Genomic DNA, 17,281 nt, shown 5'->3' with positions numbered 1-17,281 from the left:
CACCAAATGAAATTAATAGGTAGCAGGTTTAAAACAAATAAAAAGAAGTTCTTCACGCAGCGCACAGTCAACTTGTGGGACTCCTTGCCTGAGGAGGTTGTGAAGGCTGGAACTATAACAATGTTTAAAAGGGAACTGGATAAATTCATGGTGGCTAGGTCCATAAATGGCTATTAGCCAGGAAGGGTAAAGAATGGTGTCCCTAGGCTCTGTTCATCAGAGGATGGAGATGGATGGCAGGAGAGAGATCACTTGATCATTGCCTGTTAGCTTCACTCCCTCTGGGGCACCTGGCATTGGCCACTGTCAGTAGGCAGATACTAGGCTGGATGGATCTTTGGTCTGACCCGGTACGGCCGTTCTAATGTTCTTATGTTCTTAATGTTAGGAATCATTAAGAAAAGGATAGATAATGAAACAAAAAATATCATACTGCCTCTATATAAATCCATGGTACGCCCACATCTTGAATACTGCATGCAGATATGATTGCCCCATCTCAAAAAAGATATATTGAATTGGAAAAGATTCAGAAAAGGCCAACAAGTTGATTAGGTATGGAAATGGCTTCCATATGAGGAGAGATTAATAAGACTGGGACTTTTCAACTTGGAAAAGAGACGACAAAGGGGGAATATGGTATGGAGAAAGTAAATAAGAAAGTGTTATTTGCTCCTTCTCATAACCCAATAATTGGGGGTCACAAAATGAAATTCATAGACAGCAGGTTTAAATATTTTTTAAAATATTATTTAAAATATTTTTTCACACCATGCAGTCAGTCTGTGGAACCCTTTGTCAGAGGATGTTGCGAAGGCCAAGACTATAGCAGAATTAAAAAAAGAACTAGATAAGGATTGGTCCATCAATGGCTATTAGTAGGGCCCTGCCAAATTCACTATCCATTTCGGCCAATTTCACGATCATAGGATTTTAAAAATTGCAAATTTCATTATTTCAGTTATTTAAATCTGAAATTTCATGGTGCTGTAACTGTAGGGGCCTGACTCAAAAAAAAGGAGTTGTGTGTGTGGAGGGGGGTCACAAAGTTATTGTAGGAAGGGTTGGAGTACTTCTACCTTTACTTCTGCGTTGCTGGTGACAGAGCTGCCTTCAGTGCTGAGCAGCTGGAGAGTGGCACCTGTTGGCTGGGATCCCAGGTCTGAAGGCAGAGTCACCACCAGCAGCAGCGCAGAAGGAAGGATGTCATGGTATGGTATTGCCACCCTTACTTCTGCGCTGCTGCCTGCAGAGCTGGGCCCTCAACTCAGTAGCCACCATTCTCTGGCTGCTCAGCTCTGAAGGCAGCAGTGCAAAAGTAAGGGTGGCATGGTATGGTATTGCCACCCTTACTTCTGTGCTGCGGCTGGCAGGGCACTCCCTTCAGAGCTGGGTACCCAGCCAACAGCCGCCGCTCTCCGATATTGGGAGCTCCATCAAATAACCCTGTGACCCCCTTGCAACTCCCTTTTGGGTCACGCCCCCCAATTTGAGAAATGTCAGTCTCCCCTGTGAAATCTGTATAGTATAAGGTAAAAGCACACAAGAGAGCAGATTTCACGGTTCGTGGCGTTTTTCATGGCTGCAAATTTGGTAGGGCTCTAGCTATTAGCCAGGTTGGGCAGGGATGGTGTCCCAAGCCTCTGTTTGCCAGAAGCTGGGAATGGGTGACAGGTGATGGATCACTTGATGATTACCTGTTCTGTTCATTCTCTCTGGAGTACCTGGCATTGGCCGCTGTTGGAAGACCGGATACTGGGCTAGACAGACCTTTGGTCTAACTCAGTATGGCTATTCTTATGTTCTTCACTTCCTCCTAAAGACTGATAGGAAAACTAATTCTTAGCAAGCACTGCAAGTAGCTAATTTATTTTGAGAGATGCCCAAATTCACAATACCTATACATACTTATACTTTGCACTACTCTGCCTGAGTTGCACTATTGAGAACTTTGAACCTCAACTGAACCCAAGGAGGTGAGCCAATTATTTCCAGACCAAAAAAAGGCTGCCTGTCATATTCTAGATGTATTTAAATCTTTGCTTCCTGCTAGTTCCACATATGTCTTGATTCATTGTTTCTCCAGAAACAAGTCCACAGTGGCATCTCAAAGTCATTATTCTTTTTTACTTAAATCAGCTTCCTTAATAACTCATCCTCTGATTATTATCCGTTCTGTGAATGTAATTCTGCTCAATTGCCTATTTAGCTGTACTTCCATCATATATATTATTGCCTAGTTAATTAACTTATTGCTAGTGTAATTTTCTGTCCTAGCATTTGTCTTCTTCACTACATTGTATGTCAATTTACTTTAAAAAATTAAAACAAAATCAGTAAATCTATATTTACACTATAAAAATCAAGAATTTTGTGAGATTATCAAGGTCTCATTTGCTTTGAGTTACCATCACCATTTTTCTAAATATTTCCCATAATATAATTTTACTAAATAAAGGGAACGCTCCAGATAAGTGTTAAATGCTGTGTTACCACAATACAGATTAAATACATCTCCCTCTTTCTGCTGACGGGTTTGTTCCTGAAAGTGCTCCTAATATATTTCCTGAGATCCATGACTAAATTAACAGCAGCTAATGCAGTCAGCACCTTGATTTGATTATATCATTCTACCTCAGATAAGCTAGAACCAGTTGGAATCTCAAAAGACTGTTTTTGCCCAGACATCCCTAATCTTACTCCACACATCCCAGTGGAGTGATTAATTTGACCAATACTTTCTACATAAAACCTACCTGACCAAGTCGGACAAATTCTGCTTGACGGGCCTCCTCTTTCTTCCGTGCTGATCTAGGGGATTCTGGTAACACGTCACTGAAGGACCTCCTATTAAGCATGTTCTTAAAAAAAAAAAAAAAAAAAAAGCAAGCGTCTTACTGACCCAAACTTTTTCAATTTTTTAAAAATTTCATCTGACATTACTTGATTCTACTGTATTCTTTCAGCATTTTCCTGTGACCTCAGTTCAAGTTTCTATTACTAACAAAAAATAACTGCCCTCCCTTAAAATATGCTCCTACCGATGAATCTAAGAATGCATGCTTTAGCCTATTGATTTACAAGGTTGTGGAGCAGCTGCAATACTCTTCACATTTATCAAGGTGCTATCTAGTTATGAAAGATGACATATGCAGTAGAAAGAGAGAGCCTGAGACTTGAGACCTAGTATAAGGCAGAATGTGCTTTGATATGAGACAGAGGAGTTAACTCACTCAGTTCTTTAGAAATTCTAATGCTGTCTGACACCCATTTTGACAGTCTCTATGTTGAAATAGCATATCCTCTGGACTTATTTGTACCAAAAGGTACAAATAGTGTTGATGGTTTGTAGAAATGGTTTGGTCCTATTGAAGTAATACAAGGTCACTCTTAAAAGCTTCCAAAGTGTGAAGTTTAGCGTTTGCAGTGGATGAGTGAGGTCTTAGAAAGAACACTGGCAAGTGAATGAACTGATTTAAATGAAAGTCTGACACTATTTTAGGCAAAAATTTGGAATGAGGATGAAGAGTAACTATCTTCACGGAAGGTGGTATAAGATGTTCCTGCCATCAGTGTTTGGATTTTGCTATTCTGCGAGCAGAGGTAGTAGCCACCAAGAATGCCATATTAACAGACAAATGATACAAAGAACAGGATGGCATATGTTCAAATGGAGGCTGCATCAGGAAGACTATGTTTAGGTCCCAGAGAAGGGAAAAATTCTTAACAGATGGAAAAATGTGTTAACCCCTTCAAAAAACTAGCTACAGTAGGAATAAAATCATTGGGGAAAATTGTGTGTTCCTGAACTGGAGAATAATAGGCAGATATCAGTGCTAAGCGAACTTTACTAAATCTAGTCAAGACATCTAAATGCTTTAATGATAACAGATTACCTCAATAACAGGTACAGACCCCTCCAATGGGTAAAATTATAATGAGATGCCCATACTGAAAACTGTTTCCACTGGGCCCCATAAGCATGCCTTATTAAAGGTTTTAAGCTCTGAATGAGACTATGAGAATGACAAAGCCCTGGCTGGGATGATTTACTCGTAGTTGGGGTTGGTCTTGCTTAGAGCAGAGGGTTGGACTAGATGACCTCCTGAGGTCTCTTCCAACCCTAATCTTCTATAATTTCTGTGAACCTGTACCTCTGCAGAGGAAAGTCTATGCTCCAAGATCAGCCTACTAAGATCCAAATTGTTAGCTGTAGAGACACTAAGTCTGGGTGTAGAACCAGTCTTTGGTTCTGCATTATGATGTCCAGACTGATCAGTAACTTGAACTGATAAGTGTACCATCTCTGAATACTAAAACTCCCCTCTCCCTCCCGCCCACTGGGGCTGTTAGGATAACTTGACCTCTGTCCAGTATTACATTCCTGAGGACCCTAGTAATTAGAGTGACCAGGGGAAAGCATGCAGCATATTCCTGTCCCAGCTAATGCATCTAAGATGGCGCCTGGACTCATTTCTCCTCTAGATCAAAATGTGCTGTTTAAAGTGGTCATGAGCAGGTATATGGAGGAATGACCCCACTTCTGAACTTTTATCTGAAGGACTGAAAGCTTGAGGGACCATTTTCTACTGAGCTGTCACCTGAATTGTTTTGAACCCCACGTAAGTGTAGGGCTATGAGATTGATTCCAGTAGGAGAATTCCTGTAGGCATGGGGAGAGATGATCTTGCTCCTCCTTGCCTTTTAATATAGTGTCAAGACTTGGATGCTGGTGTCCTGAATCAGAGCTAGATGAATGGCCCTGAGTGTCACAGCTGGATGGTGGGCAGCCAGACCTGGTGGTCAGAGCCGGAGTCCACAGTCAAAAAACAGGAGTTGAGTGTCAGCTGGGTCAAGATACCAGATTAGAAGCCAGGAGACAAGCTTGAGATCAGAACCACAATCCTGATGCCAGGAGTCAAGAGGGGTTGGGATGCCAGGAAGTCAAGCCGGAGGAGCTGGAAGCACAAGGCACACTGTCCAGAGCAGGGTGGATCCCAGTTATTTGACTAGCTTCCTGTTCCTGCTGATGGCTTAAGTAAAGTCAGTGGGCCAATCAGCTGCTCTGGGACTCTGCAAATATGACCTCAGGGGCACAGTCTCGAACTGGAGCTGGATATCATGGGTCCTGGGTAAGCAGTTCTCAGCAGACTGCCAAATGGAGGGTTGGAGCGTAGCAGTTCCCACAGACCCAGATTTGAGGCCCGTGGGACATGACACTGAGTTCTAGGCTGTTTATATGTAGTTGGGGACCAAAACCTTGGGCCTGCAGAGGACCCAGATATGCTCTCCAGCCTGTGTGAAGGTATCTTTCACTAAAGTGTCAGTGGGAGCTGAAGACACAAACATCATTCCCTGACAGCCATTCAGAGGATCGTTCCACCAAGTACTGATGAAAGGACATTCCTGGGAACAAGTACTCATGGAGTCATGTTGTGTTTGCTTGGCTGAAAGATCAACTTCAGCCAGACTTGGAGAGGATCTGACATGTGGTGTCACATAAGTGCAAATAGCCAAATGACCAAGGAGATTAAGAGAGACATTCACTGATATCTTTGCTTGAGTCTGGACATCAATAGAAGATGACTCATGGTGTCTAATCTGTTGTTGATCTTGCATCTAAAAGTGCTCCTCTGACCTCTACTGATTAAGAGTAAGGACTGACTTGTCTCATAGAAGATTAGGGTTGGAAGGGACCTCAGAAGGTCATCTAGTCCAACCCCCTGCTCAAAGCAGGACCAATCCTCAGACAGATTTTTACCCTAGTTCCCTAAATGGTCCCCCTCAAGGACTGAACTCTCAACCCTGGGTTTAGCAGGCCAATGCTCAAATCACTGAGCTATCCCTCCCCCCAATTTATCTTAAGTCCTAGTGAGAAGAGAGAAAGCACCATCCTCACTGCTTCAGTGACTTGCTGAAGCAATGTTTCTCATTTCAACATTTCATTGAAGGAAGAATAAATGTGAAGGCCTTGACTGTGCAGGTGAGCTACCCAGTATGGCTGTTCTTATGACTTATTGGTGATTTTCATGCAATTAAAACATAAAGAGGAAAAACACTCCTTTGCTATCCAACTTACTGTATGCAAATCAGTACTCACCAGGGTGGATATCTTCTTGAGCAACAGGCCACTCAATATGCCACTGGGGGGGATATGAAGTGCATAAAGATCACGCAAATCTTGGCTTTACCTTGTGTAGATCAGGCATGAGGTCCTGGTATAAAGAACGAATCAGCATGTCTAGAGTGCGCTGCCGTTTCTGAGCAAATGTTGGGGTTTCCAAGGTGGCTTTTTCCCCGTTTATTACTAAAACATATTGAATAAAGGAGGATGTGTTACTTAAAGGGGTTTCATGTCCTTTACTGAATCCAAGTTGTCTTCATGTAAGGATATTCATTGCAAAATTACTAATTTGGGTTTGTTTCATATTTGTGCATATTTTGAACTAAAAGTTCTAGTTATTTTATCATCATGACAATGAAGAGTTTTTTTAACCCTATTTGCTTTTGAGCATTTAAACTGTATTTAGCTAGTATCGTTCTTCAAGACACAAAAACAGCCAGATAAACTCCAGGAAGATACTATTTCACTGTTAATTTTAAAAGAACCATTTCCCGAATCTCAGTAAATGTGCTGAAGTTCTTTGATATATGACAAAAAATGTACCGCCATGCTGTCTATGTCACAGGCTGTCAGTGCAGCTGCCTTATATTTTAGAATTGAATTGAAAAGTTCAGAGTTCTTCTGACTCTGCTAAGTTCAATGTGAGGTCCAAACAATGTCAAATACTGCTGTAAAGTAACTCCTCACTTAATGTTGTAGTTATGTTCCTGAAAAATGCACCCTTAAGCAAAACAATGTTAAGCAAATCCAATTTCCCCATCAGAATTAATGTAAATGAGGGAGTTAGGTGTCAGGGAAATTTTTTTCACCAGACAAAAGACTATATGATATAGACAGACAGACAGACAGACAGACACACACAGTATAAGTTTTAAACAAACAATTTAATACTGGTACACAGTGATGATGATTGTGAAGCTTAGTTGAGGCGGAGGAGTCAGAGTGTGGGATATTTCCCCTACTGCTAAATGATGAACTAGCAATTGGCTGAGCCCTCAAGGGTTAACACTCTCACTCTACAAGGCGGCAGGAATGGAGGGTGGGGGTATGTGTGTGAGAGAGATATATGCATTTCCCCTCTAAGTACACTTCCTTGTTGATTAGATCAGCTTGCTGAGACCGCAGCTGCTGCAAGCTCCCTCCGTTCTGAGCCCTAGCGTATCCCCTCTGCTCTATGGAAGATGGGGTAAGCGGGGTGCAGGAGCAGGGGGGAGGGAGACACTTTGACATTAGCCCCCCTCTTCCTTCCCTCCTCCCCTGCACAGCAAGCAGGAGTCTCAGGGAGCAGCTCCAAGGCAGAGGGCAGGAACAACACATGGCAGTGAGGGGAGGGACAGCTGAACTGCAGGCAGCTGCTGCATAGGGGACTTAGGGGAGCAAGGAGCTGATAGGGAAAGCTGATAGGGTAGCTGCCGGTCCACACTGGTTCCAAGCCCCCACCAGCTAGCTGCAATGGGCTGCTCTTCCTGCAAGGAGAAGACAAAGCAGGTGGCTGCCAAACGACATTAGAAGGGAGCATTGCACAACTTTAAATGAGCATGTTCCCTAATTGATCAGCAACGTAACAACATTAACTGGGACGACTTTAAGTGAGGAGTTACTGTAATTGATAAATCGGTTTTCAATAAACTAAGCAATTTGCCATTTTCTAATTAGATTTTATCAAAGTACTTACAGTCATTCCTCTAGCTTCAAAGGGCAATGAGCAATCATAGATCTCGATCACACAGCCCAATAATCTCTTGGCTGGTATAGTTAGGAGTCTACACTGCTAATTAATTTAAATATCAACAAGTATTCTTTGGTAACTTATATGAAATGAACTGGTGAGTTCTCAGTCAAGTTCCTTTTGGCCAGATGTTTACATTACAAAAATCATGATTAGTAGTACTCAGTGGTCCCCTTCCTGGGAGTCTTAGCAGGAGGTCACGGCTTGAATTAGTCCATTAAAATTGAGTTCTCCCCTTGGGAACTGGTTCATAACAGCACTAAAATATTCATAACAGCACTGAAACATACTGACTGTTTTCCATGCTGCACATTTTCTGTAGATAAAGTACTTTAGTCTCCAAAGCTGCCAGCCTGGCACCTTTTACTGTTAAATATATGAAATGGCATTAGATGAATGTTTCTGAATATCAGTCTCCTTTGTCTTTAAGAAGAAACCTTTGGGGAAAATTAACAATTCATTAAGCAATGGAACAAATACATCTGAAATACTCAAAACAGATTGAACCTGGTAACCTAGGAAGCATTAACTGCATGGAAGTTCTATTTGGTTCAGAACCAAACAGAAATGTTTGAGGTGAATATATTCCACTGAGGCTAGAAGAGCCAAACTTTAAAAAAGACTCAATATAAAACAGTAACATTGCACAGCAGAAAAATTATTTACAATCTGCAGTATCCCAAATAAGTATGAAGAGCAGATTCTTATGTATCAGACTAAAAGTTTAAAAAGGTCTCTTTGATCTCAAAAAGACTTACACTTCACTAGTACAAAGTCCCTGAATTCCTGGTGATCTGTGAACACAGATGGGGATGGAAGGGGAGGCCCAAAGAGAGGTACACTTTCTTCTGAAAATATTTTCAGCCTAATGAAAGAATCACTATTTATTTGGTTTGAAAGTCACATTCAAACAGTATCAGACATACTGCTTAAGCAGGAACAAGAACTATAAATTGTTACTGGGAAACATCATATCAACACTTCATAAATTGCAAGTCTCAATGAACGTTCTCAGGATATTCACCTGGGATCAGATGCTGACACCTGTCCATTAACTAGTACATTACTTTACATTCAGTTGACTCTTGTAGAATGAGATACTATTCAATGAGAACAAGAGTGGCAAAATCTAGTCCTTATTCAAACAAACATTTCAGTTACAAAATCCTACCACTGTGTACATTACCTCTTTTTTTTACACTGTGTATTACAGATATTTTCCAACACAAACCCTAGGCACATATATAAAAGGATCCAAGAACTAGAGTATTATAAGGAGTAGCATGGTCAAGAGAGAGATTTTCCTGTCTGCAAGGCTAGTTTCAACTGGGTACAGAATAAACACAATAATACTGAATTCCTCACCTGAGTATATTCTCAGTCACATTACTGAATCAGGATATAAGAGTCTCTGCTTAGGCACAGTAGAACACACTATGTGTTACAAGGTGTGACTCTTATTTGTGGGGAAAAATTCCACAGACATCAACTACATCAGGGGTAGGCAACGTATGGCACGCGTGCTGAAGGCGGCACGCGAGCTGATTTTCAGTGCATCCATACTGCCGGTCCTGCCACTGGTGGGAGCTCTGCATTTAATTTAATTTAAATGAACTTCTTAAACATTAAAAACCTTATTACTACATACAACAATACTTTAGTTAATATTATAGACTTATAGAAAGAGACCTTCTAAAACGTTAAATGTATTATTGGCACACGAAACCTTAAATAGAGTGATAAATAAAGACTTGCACACCACCTGAAAGGTTGCCGATCTCACTACTAATGCCTTGCCAGGACCATCACTCACTTCACATCTTAAAAACACCAATCATGGAATTAAGATAGGTGGACTATGAAGAATAGTTTACTTCCGCTCTACTGTACATCAAACTAACGAAAGCGAATGATTGTAAAGTTAGCACCTACTGTAACATCATTTGCTTTATATCTCACTAAGGCAAAAATATCTGCCATGCAAGTTAAAGAATTAATCCATTACTTCTGTCTGAGGTTCACTTGTGTTGAAAATGCCCATTCTGTTGAAAAAGCAGATGAAATAGGTGAACATATTAATTTTATACATTGAAATTCTATAAAGCAGCAAGACCGTGGCACCTTATAGAATACAACGTTTGAGCAGTGAGTTTCGTGGTGAATACCTCTCTCAGACGCAGGTAGTTGGAAATTCCGGCAGGTATATATAGCTACAAGCAAGCTAGAGATAACGAGGTTAGTTCAGTCAGGGAGGGTGAGGCCCTGTTCGAGCATAGAGGTGTGAAAACAAGAGGAGAAACTGGTTCTGTAATGCCATCCACACGTCTTTGTTGAGTCCCAGCTGATAGTGTCAATTTGCAAATGAACTGAAGCTCGCAGTTCTCTTTGAAGTGGGTCCTGAAGTTTTTTGGCTGCAGATAGCCACTTAAGTCTGCTAAGTTGGCAGGGAGTTGAAGTGCTTCCTACAGTTTTGTTATTTGCCATCCTGATATATGATTTGTGTCATTCCTTTGTTCCGTTGACGTCCATTTGGCCGATGTACATAGCAGAGGGGCATGCTGGCAATGGCGTATATTACATTGTGGACGTGCAGGTGAATGAACAGTGGTATGGCTGATCTGGTTAGTCCTATGATGGTGTCGCTGGTGTAGAATATGGGCAAGTTGGCATCGAGGTTTGTTGCATTGGATTGGTTCCTGAGTAGAGTATATGGTAGGTGCAGTTGCTGTGAAATAATTTCAGGTTGCAGTTGTCTGTGGCAAGGATTGGCCTGCCCACCCAAGATCATGAAGTGTGGGATCATGCCAGGATGGTGTAGATCCCTGATGATACGTTGGAGGTTTTAGCGGGGTGTAAGATGGCAGTGGATCCTTTGTTTCTTTCTTGGTTTGTCTTGCATAGGAGGCTTCTGGGTACACGTCTGCTCTTGATCGTTTCCTAATTTCTCGTGCGGTATGAGTTTGAGAATGCTTGGTGAGATTTGTAGTGTTGTCTCTGTCTGAGGGTTAGAGCCGGTTGTACTCAGTGGCTGTAAGACAATGATCGTGTGATGCCGGATGGAACTGAGCATGAAGGAGGCTCGCGGTCGGTACTTTTTGATATAGAGTGTGTTAATGACTAATCTTATTTCCACCGGTCTAGAAAGTGATCTCCTGTGTGATTGTCCAGCGAGGTTGATGGTGGGGTGGAAGTTGTTGAAATCGTGGTGGAATTTTTCTAGACTTCTTCCATGGTCAGATGATGAAGATGTCACTGTAGCGTAGGCAGAGAGGTGAGTGGACGAAGCTGAGGAAGCATTTCCAGGTCAGCCATAAAAATTGGCGTATTGTGGGCCATGCGGTTGCCCATAGCATTGATGTTGTCAACTGATGGGTATATTGATCAATTGAAATAGTTGTGAAGTATAGGCACAGAGCTCAGCAGCCAGTTGGCGTGGCAATCATCAGGGATTCGTTCTAACAGCTTGTATTCATCTGTGTGTGGATGTTTGTGTAGAGCCCTAACATCCGTGTAGATGTGTTTTCTGGAGGTGACCAAGTGCTGTTGTAGTTTCCCAGAATCAGTGGTGTCCACGGAGATAGCTGGGAGGCTGGGCAAGTGTCTGAGTAGAGAGAGTCACATCCAACAGTCCTCAGTGAGAGTGCCAATGCCCGAAATGATGGGCGTGCAGGACCGGGTTGTGACTATTGTAAGAGAATAACCTGGTCGGCTCAGGTATGCTGATTTGTTGGTGTGGTAGGGAGTGTCCTGAGTAGATGTCATTTCTTAGTGTATCCTCAGGGTCGAGGATGGCCTGTAGAATTTGGTATTGGAGTTGCCTGGCGGCCTCTTCTGGTAGGACCTGTTTCATGATGACAATAGCACCTCCTTTATCAGCCTCTTGATGATAAGTCAGGGTGGTTTCTGAGCTGTTGGAGCTGTGCGTCTGCACGACTTAGTTATGAGGCAACGGTTTGTTTTCCACGATTCTGCCTGCACGTCGGCGGAAGCATCAATGTATAGTCCACTTCATTTCGGCCCTCAGAGAGTCAGTGGAGTTCTTCTTCTGTGCTATTGGGTGTACTGTGTTCGGTCACTGTTCAGTTTGTTGCCTGGAAGGATTCTTGAGTGCAGACGGCGAAAGTAGGCTTCCAGATCGCCACAGAACGTTACATGTTGTGGGGTGGCAGGGCAGAAAGAGAGTCCCAGATAGGACAGACTTTCTTCTGGCTGAGCATGTAGTTGATAGATGACATATTGCTGTGGTGTAGGGTACCACGGTTGGGGCCCATGTGTCAGGTAGGAGTTTAGACAGCTACAGTCCTTTTTCCTTTGGAGTTGAAGGTGAGTCTGATCCTGTTTTGTTTAGGAAGTCCGTTTATGAATTGGTTATAAGAAGGTCTCCAGGTTGAGACTCTTTTTTGATGTTCCTGTTGGCTGTATGAGCTGATGGTGGTTCCTCAGTTTCTTTGACAGTGTATGCTAAGACTTAAGACTGGAATGGCTTGCCATATCAGAACCAGTTCTCCTCCCTTGGTTTTCACACCTCTACTGCTAGAACAGGCCTCACCTCCTGACGGGACTACCTCATTACTTAGCTTGTGCTAGCATATATTAACGTGCCCTGGAATTCCACTACCTGCTCGACAAGTGATTCACCCACGAAAGCTCATGCTCCAAAACGTCTGTTAGTCTATAAGGTGCCACAGGATTCTCTGCTGCTTTTACAGATCCAGACTAACACGGCTACCCCTCTGATACTTGATATAATTCTAGTTTATGCACCTTCAATTGTTCTGGTAGAGCATTTATTTTAGGAATGTTTAAAATGGCAAGGCTTAAAAAGTGCAAGTATCTTAGTCGTTGTCTACAACGAGAAGTTTTACTGTGTTTAAACACTATTTTCAACAACTGAGCTAGCTAATACAATGGTCACAATTCTGTGGTCAGTATACACGAAGACAAGCCATATTCAGCATTATCTTAGCTAGTCAAGACTGGGCTTAATGATATTGAAAATAACTTGTTCTTGTCCAGAGTTACCAGAGAGTGGATTATTAAAAAACATGTTTCAACATGATAAAATTTCCTAACACAGACTTATAGAAATTCTTCCAGCATAATTCAGTAAAATAGAGGGCCAAGTAGGGTAGCAATGTAAATTTTCATGACTGCACCAAGATCTATTACCAATCTTGATTCATGACTCTGGTGAGAATCTAGGCAACAGTACACATGGAAAAATGGCCAGATAATTCAATGCAGATGCAAGTCTCAGATAGAAATAAATCAGAGGCATCTTGTTGTGGCACATTTCCTTGACACTGAATGATCCTTGACATGACCTTTGAGCTGCATGACCTTTAAGCTATAAACAGTGTCAAGGAAAACACAAATCTGAGAAACTTTTCTAAGAGTTTTTAGGGTGCTCCTAACAAAACCTAGGGACCTTTTGCCATCAGGCTCTGGGCTTTGTCTACAATAGAAAAATTAGGACCTGTAATTCTCCAGTGGCACAGCTCCAATAGTGGCAGTAATAAGGAGGCTGTACCGTAGCCAGTGCTCAGGTGTTTTAGTATTGTCTTATCTAACTCTCCTCAATACAGGAGCATTTTTCCTACTATAGATACAGCTTAGAGAAGGGCTTTCCCAGGATGGGCAACTAGGTGAGGGGGAAAACATTGGCAGCACAATTAAAATGAGCCATGTGGAACACAGATATCACCTTTGGAAAGAATTTAGGGCATGTCTGTGGCCTCAATATATCTTCAAAGAATTTAGTAAAGAGATGGATCAGACAACTGGGCTTGATCCTAAGAAGGGGTGAACATTACAACAGAAGCTGCAGGTGCTCTATACATCTCAGGACCAGGCTCTTACTCCGCTGGCTGAAGTCACTTCCACCAAAAAAATAACATTCCTTGTAAGAGTTTTGAGCTCACAGGCATTCAATGGTTCAAAAGCTGTCAGCAGCATGGCCAGGACCACACTAATTTCCCATGATGGAAGCTTTTAAATAAGAGATTCAAACATATCCATATGATAACAAGGAGCTTCACATTACAGCTGAGCAAATAACTTGCTTTTCAGTTCACCGGCAGTTAAAAAATAAAAATACAATTCTGTTTGGGTCAAGCCAAATCAGAAAATTTCCAAAAAATCCTGGTGAAATTAAAAGTCCATTTGGAGTTAAACAAAACATTCACAAAATGGCAGAGGAGAAGTGGTTCACATAACTTTCAGCCCAATGGTCAGGGCACTCACCGAGTATGTGGAAGACCCAGGTCCAAATGCTAGCCTGGAGCAGGGATGTGAACACCTTCTTCCCAGGTGAGTGCCCTGCATCAGACTATAGGAAATTCTCTCTCTCTCTCCTGTTGAAACTGTTCTGTTCTGTATAAATAATTAAATATTCATTGGAGTAGGCACTTAAAGTTGCATCTCCCATGTGAATGCCCTAGCCACCAGACAACAGAGTCATTCTTTCTTTGTGTGGCCCAATGGCTATTCATAGAATCATAGAAGATTAGGGTTGGAAGAGACCTCAGGTAATCTAGTCCAACCCCTCTGCTCAAAGCAGGACCAACCCTATCTAAATTATCCCAGCCAGGGCTTTGTCAAGCTGCGTCTTAAAAACCTCTAAGAATGGAGATTCCACCACCTCCACTGGTAACCCATTCCAGGGCTTCACCACCCTCCTAGTGAAATATCCAACCTAGACCAACCCCACTGCAACCAGAGACCATTGCTCCTTGTTCTGTCATCTGCCACCACTGAAAACAGCCGAGCTCCATCCTCTTTGGAATCCCCCTTCAGGTAGTTGAATTCCACTATTAAGTGTCTCCCCCCCTACCCCCCCCCCCACACACACGTCTTTTCTGCAGGCTAAATAAGCCCAGCTCCCTGGTGGAGCAGCAGAGGAATCCTTGTGGCATTATAGACTAACGATTGTCTGTTATGTCTACAAGGTTGCCACAGGATTCTCTGCTGCTTTTACAGGCATTCCAGAGCTAACAACGACTACTCTCTGAAGGGATAGAGTCAAGTGTATAAAAGAGCGCAGCTACTTCCGTGGCCTGTATTAACAGGGGGTTCCCCCTGGCAAGAAACCGCAAACCATTGCTTCAACCTCTCTCCAACACTCCGCAGCTACTGTGCAGGGGCCCCACCCCCCGATTTCTGTGCATGCAGTCGTGAGGAATAACAAGAATAAGAAACATACGACTGATTCGTGACATTAACACCGGGGGTGGGGGGCACTTGAGGCAGGCAGTCGTGGCTATGAACAGCAGCAGGCAGGACATACTCACATTTTTAGAAACGCAGAAGGGACCGATTGATGCTGCCCAAGTGAGCCACTCCAATTTGGGTTCAGACCCATTGTCAACAGGGGCACATCATGCTAGCATCGGATCACTAAACACTGTGATGCACTGGCCAGGTAAACAGGAAAAGCCTGAATCCTCCAGCGAACTTTTGAATTCCATTTCCTGATTGTCCACCGTGAGGTCAGCACACACACACAAGGTGACCAACAGAGCTCATTTGCACTCGTAACAATGCAGTCTCCTAATCATCGAAGAAGAGCGCCAAGTTGGACCACGACAGGAGGTTCTGGATCTGATCCGCCAATCTGGGTGATGACTCAGTGCGTCCACAGCAGCCGTTCCAAAAGACGAAATGAAAAAGAATTTTTTGAAAAGCAATTTCAACAGTCTATGCTCGAATAAAGGGCACAGGCAGAGGACGCTCCGCTTAGTGCCGGAGTGAAAGTGAAGGAACTTAGACCAGGTTTACCAGAAAGCCTAGAGCAGCAAACGGAAAGGTCAGGCTCTGACGCTGAAAACATGCGCGCTTCTATGCTGAGACTACCATGCAACATTTTGGGTTCAGCGCTACCAGTGGCCCCCCCCTGTCCGTGGATCAGACTTTGGGATTGAAATATCCAAGTGTTCGAGGATGTAGCCAAGGGGGAAGATGGAGACGAATTTGCGGATGAAGACTACCGTGGTGATAGCACACAGCAGTCCGTAAAACCCGCAACAGACCAGGATCTTTTTGAGAACCACCAAGAATACAGTCCCTGCGCTCCCACGCGAGAATGCCCAGACAGTGAAGCCATGAAGCGACCTCCGGTAAGTGTCGCCTATCATCTGTACCAAACACGGATTAAAACAAGACGGTTTTTTTAGATTGCGCATTGACACCAGGGCTTTTGCTGCAGTCCAGCCAATACTGTTAACAGGAAAACTTCGTTAACAGATGTCTGGGGGATGGAGCGAAAATCCTCCAAATTATCTCCAATGAATTGAAATCCGTGGAGAACTCCCAAACCCTATATGCTATAATGAAAACATTTCTGGCCAAGACATCGCCTCTCCGTTCCCCAAATAGTAGGTAAACTTTTCACGGCCATGCATTTGCAAGACATTGGTACTCGCAGGCATTGAAGGCATTGCCCTGAAGGCATTGCATAAACAAACGATCTGCCTCCTGCGGTGCTATTGTCAGGAGAGAGATATCATTCCATTGTTACCCTTTGTAGAACATCAAGGAAAAATGTAAATAGGGCAGACAATGGCGATTTTTGCCTACTGGCCAGAGCGGGGGGATGGAAGGAAGGGATAGCGACGAGTTTTTCAGCGTCTGGCAAGCAAGGATTCTTCCCTGCTACCTAGCAACACGGCTGCGGGGGGGTGATGTAGGGTGATCACTAGCAGCGATCATCTATGATAGGACCATGCGCTGTTGGTGATTGTTGAACAGAGGGGGTTTTTGTGTGCTTTGCAGGGTTCCTCTAACAGGAGCAGGCATCATAATAAGATCACTGTGTAATGAAAACGGCGGAGAAAGTTAAAATTACCCAGCTCCCTTACCAATCCGCGTGGACGTACGGTTGGCCGTACCTGCGCTGTGTGTGTGCGCACCACCAGTCACAACAGGACCACTGAAATATTTTAAAACGATACACCACAATGCGACCTTGTATTAGAGATCAATGTCTCCTGTAAGGTGATAGTGTTCTATCGTGAAAGAGTACTATCATTGCTCTGTAAAAGGTATCTTTCCACATACTTATGCACCCTGGTTTGGCTTACCATGCAGCTGCAACATTTCTCTGAAAGTCCCTATGCCATCACGAGGCGTGCTGTGAATACGGCGGAGAAGAAGAAAGACGCGAGATGAAAATGTTCACAGAAATTATTGAAGTACGACGCAAGAAGAGGGATAAACAGAATGATTGGAAGGATGTGGTAGCAAGTACAGGAAAGATGCCAGTGAACGATCTGAGAGGGGGCTAGGCAGGAAGACCAGCGTTGGAGAGATGCAACGCTGGATTCTGCTGCGTTCTCATAACTGAAATCCTACGTCACACATGGGCATGCTTCAGGAAGAGCAGCCCCAGTAGCCCGAGTGGGCCGGGCTGCAGCCGCTGTATACACCTCCTG

General features: G+C 43.3%; 1 protein-coding gene across 1 annotated transcript in view; it reads right to left on the bottom strand.

Moving 5' to 3' along the window:
* GARNL3 (GTPase activating Rap/RanGAP domain like 3) overlaps positions 1-17,281 on the bottom strand; it is a 164,101-nt gene that overhangs the window by 67,485 nt on the left and 79,335 nt on the right. The window contains 5 exon segments of the mRNA XM_075060474.1: positions 2,757-2,861; positions 6,192-6,307; positions 8,612-8,733; positions 9,728-9,732; positions 9,792-9,826. Of these exon segments, the coding sequence (XP_074916575.1) occupies positions 2,757-2,861; positions 6,192-6,307; positions 8,612-8,733; positions 9,728-9,732; positions 9,792-9,826 (383 nt within the window).

Source organism: Chelonoidis abingdonii, chromosome 24, assembly GCF_003597395.2.
Source record: "Chelonoidis abingdonii isolate Lonesome George chromosome 24, CheloAbing_2.0, whole genome shotgun sequence".
Classification (NCBI taxonomy): domain Eukaryota; kingdom Metazoa; phylum Chordata; order Testudines; family Testudinidae; genus Chelonoidis; species Chelonoidis abingdonii.
Note: the sequence above shows the minus strand (reverse complement) of the source record. Positions and strands in the feature narration are given on the sequence as shown.